The 16,777-nt window shown below is 42.4% G+C and overlaps 2 protein-coding genes across 6 annotated transcripts in view; one reads left to right on the top strand and one right to left on the bottom strand.

Annotated features, from left to right (window-relative positions):
- Nucleotides 1-289: 289 nt before the first annotated feature.
- Ndufb3 (NADH:ubiquinone oxidoreductase subunit B3) lies at nucleotides 290-9,179 on the bottom strand. Of its 2 annotated transcripts, none has more exons than XM_006975051.4 (3): nucleotides 9,042-9,179; nucleotides 5,462-5,621; nucleotides 290-570 (listed from the first exon to the last, which is right to left on the bottom strand). In XM_006975051.4, exons 2-3 carry the CDS (start codon nucleotides 5,617-5,619, stop codon nucleotides 414-416), a joined length of 315 nt encoding a protein of 104 aa, XP_006975113.1. In that variant the 5' UTR covers nucleotides 5,620-5,621; nucleotides 9,042-9,179; the 3' UTR covers nucleotides 290-413. The 2 variants fall into 2 exon arrangements, with proteins under 2 accessions (XP_006975113.1, XP_006975112.1); XM_006975050.4 differs by having other exon boundaries at nucleotides 9,026-9,163.
- A 179-nt stretch (nucleotides 9,180-9,358) lies between these two features.
- Nucleotides 9,359-16,777, top strand: part of Hycc2 (hyccin PI4KA lipid kinase complex subunit 2) — a 58,991-nt gene continuing 51,572 nt past the window's right edge. For 3 of the 4 annotated variants that reach the window (XM_076550481.1, XM_076550482.1, XM_015993964.3), the window contains exon 1: nucleotides 9,410-9,519. The gene's annotated coding sequence lies outside the window, so the exon portion shown is untranslated. Of the gene's footprint in view, nucleotides 9,520-16,777 lie in introns of all 4 variants that reach the window. The other variant, XM_042260330.2, reaches the window with a different exon arrangement.

The raw sequence follows: 16,777 nt of genomic DNA on the forward strand, positions 1-16,777 counted from the left end.
TGTCACACGCAGGATACATCCAATACCCACCATTCCAAACAAAATCTAATATATATATAATGTGTGTGTGTGTGTATATATATATGTGTGTGTGTGTGTGTGTGTGTGTGTGTGTGTGTGTGTGTGTGTGTGCATATTTCTTATTTATTTTTTGAGACAGCCTCACTATGTAGCTTAAGCTAGCTTTGAATTCATGACCCTTCCTCCTCAGCTTTTCAAGTGCTGGGATTATAGGTACATACATTAAATTTTTCTTTCTAATTTTATTTAAGAGTTATAAAACAAAACAAAGTTTTTCCTTACTTTATTAAACCATTCTTTCAAAGACAATCATATATATAGTCATGGATGCTAGAGTGAGGAAATCTTAGGTTGACGAGAGAGAAGTCACAAGATAATTCCAGGTGCTGTCTTCAGTGATGCTTCTTATCATCATTTGGGGAGGACAGCAAATATTCGGCCCCTAGAGCTACCACAAATGCAGCAAATCCCCATTTGAACCCTTTGCAAAACACGCTCATGAAGGAGACGTTTTCTGCAAAGCCGCCCATGTATCTCCAAGCCTCATTGCTGAAAAAGAGAAGAAAAATGATGATCACATGCAATTCCCGTTAATTCACTGAGCCAAATACATTTGATCTTCTTCTTTCTTAAATACTGAAATGCTACATTAGTATTTTTTGTTCTTGTGGTTTTTGTTTTTTTGAGACAGAGTCTCATTATGTAGCCTGGCAGTCCTGGAACCCACTTTAGAGCAGGCTGGCCTCACAGTGACCTCCCTGCCTCTGTGTCCCAAGTGCTGGGATTAAAGGTGTGAGCCACTGAGCCCAGCACTGTTTTCTTTGTTTGGTTTCTGAAACAGGGTCTCACTCTCCCGGCCAAGTGGGCCACCGACTGTGCCATATCCTGTTCAGCCCCGTGAGCTCTAAGGCATGAACCAGCACAGCTGGTTCAGAGCAAGACTATTTATACTAAGTCACAGTCGGAATATTTCTGTGGCCGAGGATAATTAAGAATATATGACCAGGTTTCACATAGAAACTACGAAGCTGTCTTCTGTTCCGAGCTGACTGCTTACGTTGTGTCGTGAGTACGAAGCATGCTAACATGCAGCACACCCTGGCACAGAAGGATGCACCCTGCCATGGTGACTGCCCTCCAGGCTGCAGCCTTCCCTGTCATAGAGCCTGCGCTTCAGAAGACTGCCCTCCTGCTCTGGGTCCTTCTTCTGACCATGCTGAACAGAGAGGCAAACAGAAAGCCATGCTATAGCGAGAAAATGCATAGATAATCTAAATTAGTGGGGGAAAAAATCACTTTATAGGGAACAAAAAAAGAGTAACTTTAAAAAAAAATGCCTCTAGTGCCTCACTAGAACACTAGAACATATGGAAACAAATCAAACTAGTTTAGATGCCAAAACCACACAAAGATGTTAGAAGTCACTCTGGCTGTGGAGCTCTGGAACTCTGGGACTAGACCAGGCTAGCCTGGAACTCACAGCCATCAGCCTGCCTGTGCCTCCTGAGTGCTGGGATTAGAGGCGTGCGCCACCATACTGGGTCTGTTGCACATTTTGAACAAAATTTTAGGAAATTAAAACCAGCAATGTACAAATAAAAATAATTTATCATGAAGAAACAGGGCTCAGCCTAGAAAAGCAAGATTGGTTTAGTATTTGGAAATCGGTACAAGTAACTCACCACATTCACAGAAAAAAAAAGCTATCACCAACCCCTCAGTCGATCAGATCACCCAGCGTTAATAACAAGCATGGGTGCTGGCAAGTCTTTCCAGTCCAGCTAAGGAGCCGAACCAGGAACAGAACAAGCTGGGACAATATGGCAAGACTGATTTTAAAAAAGAAAAGGAAGTTTACAGTTTGAGAAAGACACAGTGATGCTGTCTCTGTAGACAAAATGATCATTATTCAATGAAAAATGTAAAGGACGTACAAAAAGATTTACTAGGGCAAAAATTTAGCTAAATAATGAATATAAAGTCAGTATGTGAAAATTAATTACAATCTTAATTGTCAAGAACACAGCTAGAAATTGAGATTTAAAATACCACTTAATAGTATCAGAAATATGAATAAATTCAACAAAATGTTCAAGATATGTATAAAATTCAAGAAAATAATGCTTAAAGGTTCAAAAAGTAATAAATCACATGTGTTCTAAAAGACTCATTATTATAAAGGCATAAATTATCTCCAAACTGATGTGAGTTCAATAAAACATGGAAAAGATTCACACTGAAAATTTTTGTGAAATAGTGGATTAGATTCCAATTAAAATCCAAGTTGGCTATTTGTAGAAACTGATGAGCACATTCTAAAATTTATAGGCAGACCCAGAATAGCTAAACCAATGAAAGGTAATTGGAGATCTTACACTATCCTATTAAAGATTGTGGTATTGGACCTAAGTGTAGACACACATAACAGAGAGATGAGACAGAGTCCAGAAATAGACCACATAGATATGGTCTATTGATTTTTGACATATTTATCAAAGTAATTCAACTGGGAATAATCTTTTAATAAATGGTCTGAACCCACTGGATACCCACAGATAACATTTGTCTCCCTTCTTTCTCCAAATGAAACAAAGACTAACTCAGGGTGTGAGAGAGAGCTCCTTAGTGAAGAGGAGCTGCACCTCAAGAGGACCCAGGCTGGACTCACAGCACTCACAAGGAGTCTGTAACCCCTGTCTCAGGACCCAGCACCCTCATCTGACCTCTGCAGGCACCAGACACATATGTTGTGGATTATTATTTATGATGTATTACAGTTGATTATGCTGTGGAACGTTTCTTTTTTTTCTTTTTGATTTTTCGAGACAGGGTTTCTCTGTGTAGCCTTGCGCCTTTCCTGGAACTCACTCTGTAGTCCAGGCTGGTCTCGAACTCACAGAGATCCGCCGGGCTCTGCCTCCCAAGTGCTGGGATTAAAAGGCATGCGCCACCACCACCACCCATCTTTTAATGATGCAAAATTGTGTTGCATTCCTTTATGTTGCATTTGTTTAACTCTGTGAAGCTGTGTACTTTGCCTGTGTAAAACACCTGATTGGTCTAATAAAGAGCTGAACGGCCAACAGTGAGGCAGGAGAGAGGACAGGCGGGGCTGGCAGGAGGAGAGGATAAATAGGAGAAATCAGAAGAAGGATCAAGAACAAGGAGAGGAGGATTCTAGGGACCAGCCAGCCACACAGCCGCACAGCCAGCCATGGAGTAAGAGTGAAAGTAAGATTTACAGAAGTAAGAAAAGGAAAAAGCCCAGAGGCAAAAGGAAGACAGGATAATTTAAGGAGTGCTGGCTATAAACAAGCCAAGCTAAGGCCCGGCATTCATAAGAAATAATAAGTCTCCGTGTGTATTATTTATTTGAGAGCTGGGTGGTGGGCCCCCCAAAAAAGTATAGAGCCAAAAAAGTAAAATAACAGCTGATAACGCACATGTGGTGCACAGACATACATGCGGGCAAAATACCCATACATACAAAGGTAAATAAAATTTTTTTTGTAAATAAAAAAAATTAACTCAAAGTGATTCACCACACCTCAGTTCAAGAAGACCGTAAGCGGAGTGTGATGATACCTGCCTGCAAACCCAGTACTTAGGAGACTAAGACAAGACAACCAAGAGTTTAAGCCTGGCTTGAGCTATACACTTACCTGCCCAAAAGGATTAAAAAAATCTAGAAGATATAGGATAAAATCCTAGATGAGACGCAAAAGTAACAGTGGCAAAAGGAAAAAAATACTTTACTGGGAATTTACTGAAATATGAAACATGAAGGAAATGAAAAGATGAGTTATATACTGACATATACTCTGAGAAAACATTATAAAGAACTGTTACAACTCATAACAAGAGGTCAAAAGACCTGAGGATACGTTGCACCAAAAACCAGATACACACACAAAATAATTAACATCATCATTATCATTCATGGAAGGGGAGTGAAGCCACACCAAAGTTCTGCTGACCTATTTATTAGAAGGGCTTCATCTCTTGGACAGTTTTTTTGAGATTGGCTCTTATGTAGCCCAGGCTGGCCTCCAATTTGATATATAATAACTGAGGATGGCCTTGTAATTCCAATCCTCCTGCATCCCCTTTCAAAGACTGAAAGTACAGGCATGCACAACCATGCCTGGTGTTAGAAGGGCTGAAGTTAAAAAACTGAAAACACTAAGTACTGATGAGAACATTAAGCAACTGAAATTCTCATCCACTGCTGCTAGGAATGCAAAGCAGTACCACCACTTTAGGAAATGGTTTGCAGTTTTTATAAAGAGACCCATAGATTTATGAGATAACCCAGAAATCCCACTCTTAGGTGTTTATCCAAGAGAAATGAAAATAAATGTCCAGACAGACTTGTGAACAGCTGTAGCAACTTTACTCATAAAAAGAACCAAGAGCTGGAAATAATCTGAATAGCTACTGTGGAAAACAAAACGTGTGGCTCACACCTTTAGTCCCAGCACTTGGGAGGCAGAGGCAGGCCGATCTCTGAGTTCGAGGCCAGCCTGGTCTACAGAGTGAGTTCCAGGACAGCCAGGGCTACACAGAGAAACCCTGTCTCAAGAAACCAAAATCAACCAACAAACCAAACAAACAAAAACAAGTATAAAAAAGTATTATGTTGGGCTGCAAAAGATGGGCTTTCTAGAATGGGTTTTATCCCTTGGTACTGAAAACAAAACCAATAAAAGAGAAAACTCAGCCCCCCCCCCCAAACAACAACATTAAGAGGAAGGCTAGGATGAAGGGCACACCCACAGGACTCTAACGTAGAAGGTATTAGTAAGGGAGAACGAGACAGAAGCAGAGCAGGAGGTGTCAGGAGCCAGTCCTTGGCAGCAGCTGCAAAAGGCACAAACGTTCTGGGCTAACAGAAATATTCTGCATGATTTCAGTAGTGATTCCATAACTGCCCATTTGTGAAAACTAGCAAAATTAGAATGAGTTAACTTTAAAATGGGTGAATTGTACTGGACACAAAAAAAGCTAAGAAGCTGCTTTTCAGTGGGCGGTGGTGGCACGCACACCTTTGATCCCAGCACTCCGGAGGCAGAGGCAAGTGAGTCTCTGTGAGTTCAAGGCCAGCCTGGTCTATAGAGTTCTAGGATAGCCAAGGCTACAGAAACCCTTTCTTGAAAAACAAAAACAAAAAGCCATTTTTCATAATATGGAATGGAGCAAGATACTGACTCTCTAAACTCACAAACCACTAGATTTGGGCCAGCGAGATGGCTCAGCAGGTAAAGGTACAGAAGACAACATGCGTTCTACCCCCAGGACCCACAGGGTGGAAGGAGAGGCATCCCCTGAATTGTCTCTATCTGCACGCTTGCATGTGGCAGAATCACGCCAGCCTCCCTGTCCCAGTATACAAAGAAATAAGTCGCTTCAAAACAAGAAATCGTTTCTAGACTCATCTTACCGAGCCCAGGGATCCCTGAGCCCTCGTGCAGCAAGCTTCTTCTGGACAGTTTCTAATGGCGTCCCTTCTATTTTCCACTGTCTGTAATCTGGAAGTACCAACTTATCATGACCATGACCATGTCCGTGTCCGTGATCATGTCCATGCCCAGCTGCCATGTCTATAGGAAAAAAGTAAAGCAGAGAGACAGAGGTTGTAGATATCCAAGAGCCAAATTTGATGTTTACATTTCAAGTTCAAGAGATGTTTTGAAAAAAGATAAATACCTGAAAATTCTGAGTAGAAAGCTTTTATAAAAGTATACTATTATCACTTGGGAGGAAGAGGCAGGTGGAGCTCTGTGAGTTCCAGGCCAGCAGGGTGACATAGTGAGACTTTGTCTCAAAAAAAAAAAAAAAAAAAAAAAAAACCACCCCAAAAAAGTATACTATTGCATAACTAGTGTATGCTCACATTTAGGAAATACACATATACAAAATATGGAAATGTAAACTGAGTAATCCCACCACTCAGATACCTGCTTACTACTTATTGTAACAGTAACACTTACTAAGCCTTTATGTGCCAGGTACATGAGACTTTATAGGTATTAACTGTACTGCTTTCTAAATAACTTTGAATTTAAATTAAAAATACAGATTTTTTTTTTTTCTTGACCTGGTGGCTCACAAATTTAATCCCAGAGGCAGAGGAAAGCAGATCTCTGAGTTCTTCTAGGCCAGCCTGGTCTACATAGTGAATTTCAGAACAGCCAGGACTATGTAGAGAGACTCTTGTCTTACAAACAAACGAGAAAAAACAAAACAAAACCCAACCAAATTAAAACAAAATAGAAAACAAGCAAACCACTTTTTATAGATGAAGGCAATGAGACTCTTAGCATTAACTTCCTGAAGATAAGAAGATAGTCAATGCTGTAATTAGTATTTCAAGGTTGCATGTTAGTCTCAGAAGCCTTCTCCTAAAAACACCTAGATAACTCCCTCTCCCCACCTTTCATCTGTTTTTCAAGATAGGCTTCTCTGGGTAGCTGTGGCTGTCCTGAAACTCAGTCCCAGAGATCCTCCTGCCTCTGCCTCTGGAGTGCTGGGATTATTGTTATTTCAAAATAGCCATAAATCAAACAATAAAATCTCAAATGTTTGATGGAAGAGGTTAAAATTATCATCTTTTGACCCACTAATAGCTACAAATTCAAGAGACTCACTTCATCTTTCTGGACTTCTATTTCTTCACATAACAAGGATAAAAAAAAAATCGACCTTGCAAGACTGAGAAATGCAGAGAACACACTGTAGCGTGCCTTCCATTTTCACATCCAAGTGGTAAGACTATGACTGAGCACAACTATTCTGAAAAAACTGGCATGACCTAGAAAATGGAACATTTGCTGGGTCTGGTGGCATATGCCTTTAAACCTTGCACTGGGGTGGGGGGAGGGAGGCAGGTGGATCTCTGAGTTCAAGGCCTGCCTGGAATACAGAGCAAGTTCCAGGACAGCCAGGGCTACACAGAGAAAACCTGTCTGGGGGGGGGGGGCGGGATTCGAATACCTACAGCCACCACTTCCTCTCCTGGATCTGTGCTCTTTGTTAGGTAGCCACTGACATTTGGAATGTGGCTATGCAGCTAAAGAACTGGGAATTTTAATTAATTTAAATTTCAAAGTAGATTCTTTTTTAAAAGATTGTGTGTGTGTGTGACATGCACGGGAGCGAGGCCAGAGGGAGTTTTGGATTCCCTGGAGCTGAAGTAATAAAATGAGTGAGTGTGAGCTGTCTGATGTGGGTGCTAAGAAGTGAACTCAGGTCCTCTGGAAGAGTAGCAAGTATCAAAGCAATTCTAAAATCAATTATAAGAAAATGCTAAAGGATCTTTGGAATTATCTGGGTGTATGAATGTTTTGGTTTTTTTTTTCCCCTGGAGCTGAGGGCTGAACCTCGGGCCTTGTGCTTGCTAGGCAAGCGCTCTACCACTGAGCTAAATCCCCAACCCTGAATGTATTTTTTCAACCTTATAAAATTATAAAACACAAACACAGACCCAGTATTTATATTTATGAAAATAATATATGTGTATATACTATATATATAAAATACAAACATTTTAAAGACAGTATGAAATGTAGAATAGTTCATTAATGATAGAGTGTGCGCAAGACAGGTTTCTCTGTGTAGCCCTGGTTGTTCTGGAACTTGATCTGTAGACCAGGCTGGTGTTGAACTCAGAGATCCGCCTGCCTCTGGCCTCCTAAGTGCTAGGACTAAAGGCATGTGCTACACAGGCTACCATGCTTGGCTTCCCAGTATATCTTTAAATGAGGATATGTTTAATATATTAGATGATATTGTTTTTACTTTTAGTGTGAGCTAGAAAATTTACTATTATGTATGGGGCTTCCATTACATTTCTATTGGACATCATTACTTGAGAGAAATTTCTGTATGTATATGACAAGGAATATGTTTTATCAGACTTTTTTCTGAATGAAACACATATACCTTTATCACTGGGGTAGGCGCCACCCCATCTTACATGAACACTGTTTCATTTACTTGAGACAGTCTTATCTAATTCAGTCTGACCTCAAACTTGATATGTAGTCAAGGATGACTTTGAACTCTCTATCCTTCTGTCTCTCCAAGTGCTAGGAGTACAAACCTGTGCATAAGCCCAGTTCCTATTTTTAAAAGAATCTTTATTTAAAGCCTTATTTATTTGGGTGTGCATGTGCCCACGTAAAGGTCGGAGGACAACTTAAAGGAACTGGTTCTCTCCTCATACAACGGGGGAAATGAGTTGTAATGCATTGAGGATTCAACGACAGCAAATTATTTCACTTTTAGAACTACTCATTTAAGAACAGTAAAGAAATAAATTCAACAAAGAACGAACATACAATTATAGAGAATGTAAACGCTCTCTGCTTATGTCAGAAGTCAACTTATTAGTTAGACGGATGATCAACCCCCGCTAAAGGTGGCCTGTTCTAGCACAGGAAGTGTTGACTTACTTTCCCTAAGGAATGCTACTTCCACTACATGTAATTTTACTGTTTACCAAGGGCTTTCAAGTATATCACTCCAATTTCCCTCACTCAGAAACTGAGGTGACCATAGAAACCTAAGAAAATAAAGACAAATGAAATGCTATTACTTTTAGGACCCCAATCCTCAACCCTAGGAATATGCACTAGACGTGATTTTGTGAGGCATCCGCTGGATTTTTTTCTAGTTTAAGTATTGTCGGATGGGGGGGGGGGCTGTTCTTTATCCAAATACAACCCCAAAAGCCAGGAGGCGAGGAGACAATTGCATGTGGCGGCGGCGGCGGCGGCGGGGGATGGGGGTCAGGGGGCATCTTTGGGATTTAACTCTCACGACGGCAATTCTCAGGGCATCCTCCGTCCGCCTCCGCTCCGCTCCGCTGCACTGGGGGGGCCGCGCTCCCCTCCTCCCGGCCCGCGCTGCTCCCTCTCAGCACGCTCGCTCCCTTCTGCACGTCCCTGGACACAGCCTCGATAATTCCTCATCCAGAGGTCTCCCACCAAACTCCCTAAATTACCTGACAGCAATCTGACCTCTCAAGACACTCAACGTTCAACCTTCCAGCTGGAGCCAACCGGAAACGGACGCGTTGCCTCCCCGAGTTCCTTACGGCAGGAAAGCGGAGGAGATCGTACCAGCGTTCCGGTCCGGGCGCAAAGCTCCCCAGACAAGGTAGAGAGGACCTGAGAGAGGAGCCTGGAAGTTGATAGTGTGTGATCGCGTGTGTGTCCCACGCTTTGCCAGCCCGGAAGCCGACCGGGCTAGGCGGCACCGAGGAGGAGAAGGGTAGGGAAGCCGTGTTTTTTCCCTGGCTCCCGGGCGGAATCTTTCGGCGGCGCACCGAGGGGGTGGGGCTGGGAGGGGGCGGGCCAAGGCCGCGGCGCAGCCAATGGGAGCGGCTGTTGTTAAGCGCGTGGGCCCAGTCAATGAGAGGGCTGGTTGTTGTGCTGCAGTTGGCAGGCTGCTGCGGGAGGCGGTGGCGGTCGGAAGCCTGAGGCTGCGGGGTGACAGGTAGGCGGCGGAGCCGTCCGAGGGTGCAGCGGGGTGGGGGGGCGCCGCGCTCAGTGCCGGGGGTGGAGGGAGGAGGAGGGCTTTCTTCTCCGGCTGCGGACGCGGTTAGCCCGGGGAGCTGACGAAGGTGTGCCGGAGAGGCGGCAGCCGGACCCCGAGCCCTGCAAGGCGGACCCGGGAGCCAGCTCGTCGGGAGGGTCGTGAGCTGCCGAGGCGGGTCGGGGCTGAGTGTTGGTGGGGGGCGACTTGGGGGGTGGTGGTGGGGCTCGCAAGGGCGTGAAGGGTGTCGGTGGCGCGGGCTGAGGCGGGAGCACGGCACAGGTGGTGGGGGGGCTGAAGGGATTTCTTGCAAGGGAGCCTCAGGCGGCAGAAGGGCACCTGAGTGGAATCCTAGGGGTTGTTGCTTCTGAGGGCCGCTTCCTGGGGTAGGGAGCGGTGCGGAGGAGAAAAGGTATGCCTCGGTGGTCAGGTCTGGAAACTAGTGGCTGGCTGTACATTCATTATGTAACCCCGGGCGATGATCGTCCCAAACAACTCCACCGACCCTCGTGGGAGAGGAGCCCTTGCAGCCCATTGATAGCTGCGAACACTTTCTTGTTATTGCTGGCCTCAGTGTGTTCTACCCAGGCAGGCTCCGGAGGAGGAGGAGGGCATGAAGGCAAGAGTAGTCACGAAGCGCTCATCCCAAATAAGGACTTGGGTTGAGAAACTGACACGACGTTAGCTTGGGATGAACGCCTTGTAGTACACGAATTTGCTGCTTTGCAGCTCAAAACTGATAGACTGTCTAACCCCCAGACAAATCTATAGAGGACGGTAAATGCACATCAGAAAGGGAACGGTGAATTAGTTGGTAGACAACTTGCCCCCAATGTTTGGATGCTAAAGACTATGAAAATGAGATGGGAATCTAAACAGAGGATTGTCATCTTTTTAAGTGATTTGCTTTGTTAAGTCTGAGAAGCTAGTTGTGAGTTGTTTCTTAGATTTAAAAAATAAGGTCTTTCAATGTCTTAGACTTAGATAAAAATGTATTTACAATTTAAAGAGTATTTTGATTTGAGAAGTCTTTTAAATTCACGGTTTGAATGGTGAAATACAGTACCAAGAGAAACAAACCCCTGTCGGCGTGTATTGTAGAAAGGCATTTGATTTTTGTAACTCATTGGAAAACTAACCTTAAAAGACTGGAAAATATTTTTTAAAAGCAGCACTATAAATTACTGAAATGTAAGCTGCGTGAGATGCTGCCTTCAAGTTAGAAGATGAAGATAAATGTAGTATCAGGAAGTGTCTTTCTGGGCTTGTTTTTGAACTACATGTCAGGAAAACTTTCTAAGATCTGATTTTTTTCCCCTACTATTGGTCATTTATGTTAGTACATATAAAATGAGAATTTTGGGGTTTTTTTCCTCTCAGAATATCATTTGAAAAGAAATGGGTAGTTAGAATTTGTTTTGGAATGTCCATCGCACTGAGGTATTTGTTAGTGCTTTAAGTAAAATTTAAAAATATTTGTGTTTCATTCCTTGTCTTTTGTCTTTTTACAAGAATAATGCTATCTTAGTCACAAAGAAAACTCATATTTTTGCTTTAGGTGGAATGCTTTAATGCTTTCCATACCTGGAAACAAATCTTTGCCTTTAGGTAGGTTGATTTAAGAGAGAGTGTGTGTGTTTCTGTGTGTTTCTCTTATGTAACCAGCCTACTCTAGCTATCTTAGAGAACTAATGGCTGATTTTCAGTGGCCAGTAGGTGTCATTGTAGAATGCCAGAAATCGAACAGGCAGTAGGGAATTACCAAATAGTTTAAGAAACACTATCCCAAATTATCATCTAATAGCGTCTGGATGATTATTTATAAATTATAAGAGATTGTGATTTCTGTGTCAACGCTATTTGTAAGTAATTTGAAACATTGATTGTAAGGAAATATTGCTTGCTTCAAAATTGATCTTGAAAGTTTTGTTTTTTAATATAACTCTTAATCCGTCTTTTTTTTTTCTTCCAGTCTCACTATGTAGACCAGACAGGCCTTGAACTCACAAATATCCACCCACCTCTGCCTCCTAAGTATGGGAGTTAAAGGCCTGTGCCATCACAGCCAGTCCCAAAAGCTGTCTTAATAGGCAGTGTGGATTTGTTTCATTGCTACTAGTATACAGCTTTGACATCTCTTTGTCAAATATATTGTAGTGTATTAAGTTCTAGAATGATTTTCATCCTAAGCTTTATTATAGAAAAACACAGTACTACATAATTAAAAACTAAAATGATATAACATAGGCAGAAGCCTCGATCAAGTTGTATTGTCAGCTACACAAAACAATATTTTGCTGTTCTTTTAATGTCTGTCATTATTTGTTTCCTTTACCCACCCCCAGAATAGATTCCTTTTACATTTTTACCTGGTTAGTAGACCATGGACTTTTTCCCATTACAGGAACTGGATACTTCTCAGTGTCTAAAATGTAATAGAGTGGATTCCAGTGAATGCTGGCCAGAAATCTGTGAAGATGGTTTACACCTACTGTTTATACAGTTCTCTGCTGCCCCAGCCTTCTGATGAGCTTGTCCCTTTTTCCAGCTCCGTTTCTTATGCTTGCTGTTAATATAGTACTTTCAAAAAGGGATCTCCAGGACCCACGTAAATGCCAGATGGGCGTTGGTGGCCAATCCGTAATCCCAACGCTTAGGTGGCAGAGACAGAATCACCAGTGCAAGCTGGCTGTTGGACTAATCAAACTGGCAAGCCTTGGGTCAGCTGAGCATGCCTCAGCGTATGTAAGGTGGAGAGTGGGTGAGGGAGACAGTGGCATCAACCTCTGACCTTCACCTGCACACTCACCTGCCCATGTGTGCACCCACATACAGCAGCCACACACCACATACATGCACACAGTACACACAAAAGAATCAGACCTACTTTGAGAATTCTCTGTGAAGATAGAAGTATCTCAAAAATAGTCCAGAAGGTTTTTTTAGTTTTTAAAAAAGGGGACACATGCATATATTTTATCTATGCGTCCCTTTAGAATCTTGGTATAAAGGAGGTAGATGCATTTTGCAAGGAAAAAGAAATCCCTGAATGCTTTGGTTTGTATCTGGCCTACACTTTAGAATCTTTGCTCCAGTTCCGCTTCTGTCACTTGGTGGTATGAGCCAGTAACAGCCGCTTTAGCTGAGTGAACCAGCTGCCAGATCTCCCAGTAGTTTATAGCTCGATAAACTGTTTTCGTTTAATGTCACAGCTAGGGCAGCTTTTCCAGCCAAAGATAAAGATGTGCCGAATGGTTTGGTTTGAATTAGTCTTTACTTGGCACTGAACTGCTTTCCATAAGTCAAGCAAATTTCTTTCACAGATTAGTCCTGTACTAATTAATTTGCACAGGTAGTTACTTATTTTGTTTTCCTAGTGTCAGAAAACTATAGTGTCCTTGAATTAAATTAAAATTGGGAAATAAGAATTGCAAGTTTAGCCTGGTGGTGGTAGTGCACGACTTTAAATCAGGCACTTGGGAGGCAGCAGCAGGAGGATTGAGTACAGAGGCCAGCCTGGGCTACAGAGTGAGTTCTAGGTCAGCCTGGGCTACAGAGTGAGTTCTAGGTCAGCCAGGGCTACACAGAGAAACCCTGTCTCGAAAATCCAAAATAAATAAATAAATTTAAAAAAGAATTGCACGTTTACTTGATTAAACAGTTTTCAGCGGAACTTTGATATAATTATGTAGATTGATATATGAACAATATTCACTCAATAATATGTAGTAAACTTAGAATTGCAAATCTTTTGACCTTAACATGGGTCAAGTTTAGAAATTCATGGACTTTAGAACTAATGTTTCAAGATCTGGCTCTTTGGAGACAAGTATGAAAAGAAGTAAATGGGAAGGAGTGTAAATCCAGATGTGTAATATATAAAGTGGTGTGATTTAAGTATTCACAAAATTATAATAATTTTTAGGTTTGAGGATTAGCTGCCAAAATAATAGTCACAGAATATGGTAAAGGGCACTGACATTGACCGGTAAAGGAGGGTCACCGAATGGTCATTTTGTTATAGAGTAACTGTACCCTTCAAAAAACTTTAAGTTAATTCATTGTCCGTCACGTGACTTTCTCCCCTGCTTCTTTTTTTCTGAGACCGGTATTACTGTGTGGCTCTGGCTGGCTATGAATTCATTCATAATTATCCTCCCCTTTCCAGAGTGCTGGCATCATGGGTGGCGCTAACCTCACCTGGCTGTATTTTCTCTTTTATCATCTTTTTAGTGTACTGAAGCTGGAATCCTGATGTTTTCTTGGCTGTTGTTTGCTTTTGCTTCTGGGTTATTTTGAGATGGGGATTCGCTAGTAGTCCAAGCTGGATTTGCCTTTGCCTTCTGAATGATGGAACTACAAGCATGCTTCATACTTGGTTTTATAATGTTTCCTTTAACATTTTGAGACTGAAAATGTAGCTCTGTCGGGTAGAATGTTTGGCTAGCTTCAATTCCTAGTACATCATAAACCAGACATGGGAGCATACGCCTGTGACCCCAGAGTTTAGCTGCAGCAAGTCTGAGGTCGTCTCATCCTAGGCTACGTGAGGCCCTGTCTCAAAAACAACCAAGAAACAAAACAGTCAAGATTTTATTTATAGATCTTTTATCTAAGTAATCCTTTGGTCTTTGAAAAATAATTTGTTACTGTTTATGCACACATGCTTTTGGCAGGGATGTGTGTGTGTGTGTGTGTGTGTGTGTGTGTGTGTGTGTGTGTGGTCAGAGGACAGCTTTGAAGTTCTCTTCCCCTGTGGGTCCTAGGCGATCAAACTCAGGCTTACAGGCAAGCACTTTCTACCCTCTGAGACATCTCATAGATATTCTTGGTTCTACTGGTTTTTTCTTTTAGTTTATCATTTACTTAGTTTTGAGTCATGATCTCATGTCCTGAATACTGGCCTTGAACTTCTGATCTTGCCTCAATCTCTCAAGTGCTGGGATTACAGCTATGTGCCATCAAACCCAGCTATTTTATCTTTTTTTAAAAACATTTCATTAGCTGGGCAGTGGTGGCACATGCCTTTAATCCCAGCACTTGAGGGGCAGAGGCAGGCAGATCTCTGTGAGGTCAAGGCCAACCAGGTTTTCAGACAGAGTTCCAGGACAGGCAGGGCTACACAGAGAAACCCTGTCTCCTTGTCTTGAAAAACCAAAAAAAAAAAAAAAAAAAAAAAAAAAAGCGCTTTGTTTATTTAGTGTGTATATTTGTATGTGTGGCTCACACGTGTGGAGGTCAGAGCCACTTTTGGGGAGTTGGTCCTCTCCTTTTACCATATGGGTTCTGAGGACTGAGCTTAGCTTGTCAGACTTAGTACTTAGCACCTTTACCCACTGAACCATCTCACCTGCCTCATTTTGATTTTTTTGTTTTGTTTTGTTTCGTTTCGTTTTTCGAGACAGGGTTTCTCTGTGTAGCTTTGGAGCCTTTCCTGAAACTCACTCTGTAGCCCAGGCTGGTCTTGAACTCACAGAGATCCACCTGCCTCTGCCTCCCGAGTGCTGGGATTAATGGTGTGTGCCACCACCGCCCGGCTTGTTTTGGTTTTTTAATCGGCACATAGTTATATATACTTCTGGGGTACTATATGATGTTTTAGTGTATACATATATACTACATGCATACATTCTGTAACATTCAAATCGAGGTGAGCTTTCTCAACTCCTCCAGTATTTGTCTTTTGTATATATGGTGAGAACATTGAAAATCCTAGCTTCTTTGAAATGTAGATGACTGCGGTCATCTGCACTCACCTCACTGTGAACAGCATCAGAATGGTAACTGACCTTTTCCTGTCCCTCCCTTATATCCCCCCAACCTCTTGTAATCACTGCTTTACTCTCTGTCTCCATGAAACCCAGTTTTTAAGATTCTGTGTAAGAGTGAGATCGTGTGATATTTGTCTTTCTGTAACTAACATTTAACACAATGTACTGCAGGTTCATCCATGTTGTCATTGATGACAAGATTTCATCCTTGAACTCCGTAATACTCTGTTATATATATGACACATTTTCTTTATTCATTCAGCAGTTGGTAGACATTTGAACTGCTTCTGTTTTTTTGGCTATTGTGACTAGTACTGCAAGAAGCGCAGATCCAGTGTCTCTCAATACTGATTTCTCTCCCTTTGGATGTAGACCCAGTACTGGACTTACTGGATTGTCAGCTGGTCTTTTATTAAAGACAATGAAACCTGGCATATTTGTATTTTATAATGTTGTCTTATGTAATCCTTTGTGTAAGTCTGTGAGGTAAGATGGCTCAGTGGACGAAGGCTGTCTCCTGCAAGCCTGTCCATCTGAGGAGGCCTGTCCATCTGAGGAGGCCTGTCCATCTGAGGAAGCCTGTCCATCTGAGGAGGCCTGTCCATCTGAGGAGGCCTGTCCATCTGAGGAAGCCTGTCCATCTGAGGAGGCCTGTCCATCTGAGGAGGCCTGTCCATCTGAGGAGGCCTGTCCATCTGAGGAAGCCTGTCCATCTGAGGAGGCCTGTCCATCTGAGGAAGCCTGTCGATCTGAGCTCGGTCCCCCAAACCCACATCAAGGGGGAAAGAGACTCAGCTCCTGAAAGTTGTTCCCTTATCTCCACACACACAGTGGTGTGTGTGACCCATACTCGTACAACACACAAAATAAATAATTGTAAAAATAGTTTAAAGTTTAAAACACAAGTGTAAAGACATTAAATGGCAAGTATGAAGGATTTATTTAAGATTTTTATGAATTAGAAAAATGGGATCGTGGAAGTCAGCCTTAACTTTTGCTATATCAGCATTTCTTTAAGTTTAAATCTGAGTCAGTTTTTCTCTTTTTAAAGAAGAAGTACTACAACTTTTGAACAGCTTTTCAAATTTTTACAGCTTATTTTATGTTTATGGGTGCACATCTGTGTACTGTGTGCATGTGATGCCCACGGAGGCCAGCAGAGGGCGTCGGATTCCCTGGAACTGGCGACAGCTGTGAGTTACCATATGAGTAGGGAATTGAACCTGGGCCCTGAACACAACCAGTGTTCCTAACTGCTAAGCCATCTCTCCAGCCCCTTAAACAACCTTTAACACTTTCTTTTCAATAAAATGTTTCATTCCCCTAGTTCTGATTTTCTTGTAGTTTTGTTTTTCTGGTAACAGCCTTGTGAGCTGTGTTACTTTTCTGTGCTGTAAGCTGCGGTCTCTGCCAGAGACTGCAGTACTGTGGTGTGGCAGCTGTCAGTG

Source organism: Peromyscus maniculatus, chromosome 13 (genome assembly GCF_049852395.1).
Source record: "Peromyscus maniculatus bairdii isolate BWxNUB_F1_BW_parent chromosome 13, HU_Pman_BW_mat_3.1, whole genome shotgun sequence".
Taxonomy (NCBI): Eukaryota; Metazoa; Chordata; class Mammalia; order Rodentia; family Cricetidae; genus Peromyscus; species Peromyscus maniculatus.

What these genes read in the sequence shown, in the direction of transcription:
- Ndufb3 (XM_006975051.4), bottom strand. Translation starts at nt 5,619, where the DNA reads ATGGCAGCTGGGCATGGACATGATCACGGACACGGACATGGTCATGGT. An exon ending in CTCAGGGATCCCTGGGCTCG is followed by an intron (nt 571 to 5,461) that starts GTAAGATGAGTC and finishes TCTCTTTTTCAG; the next exon opens with CAATGAGGCTTGGAGATACA.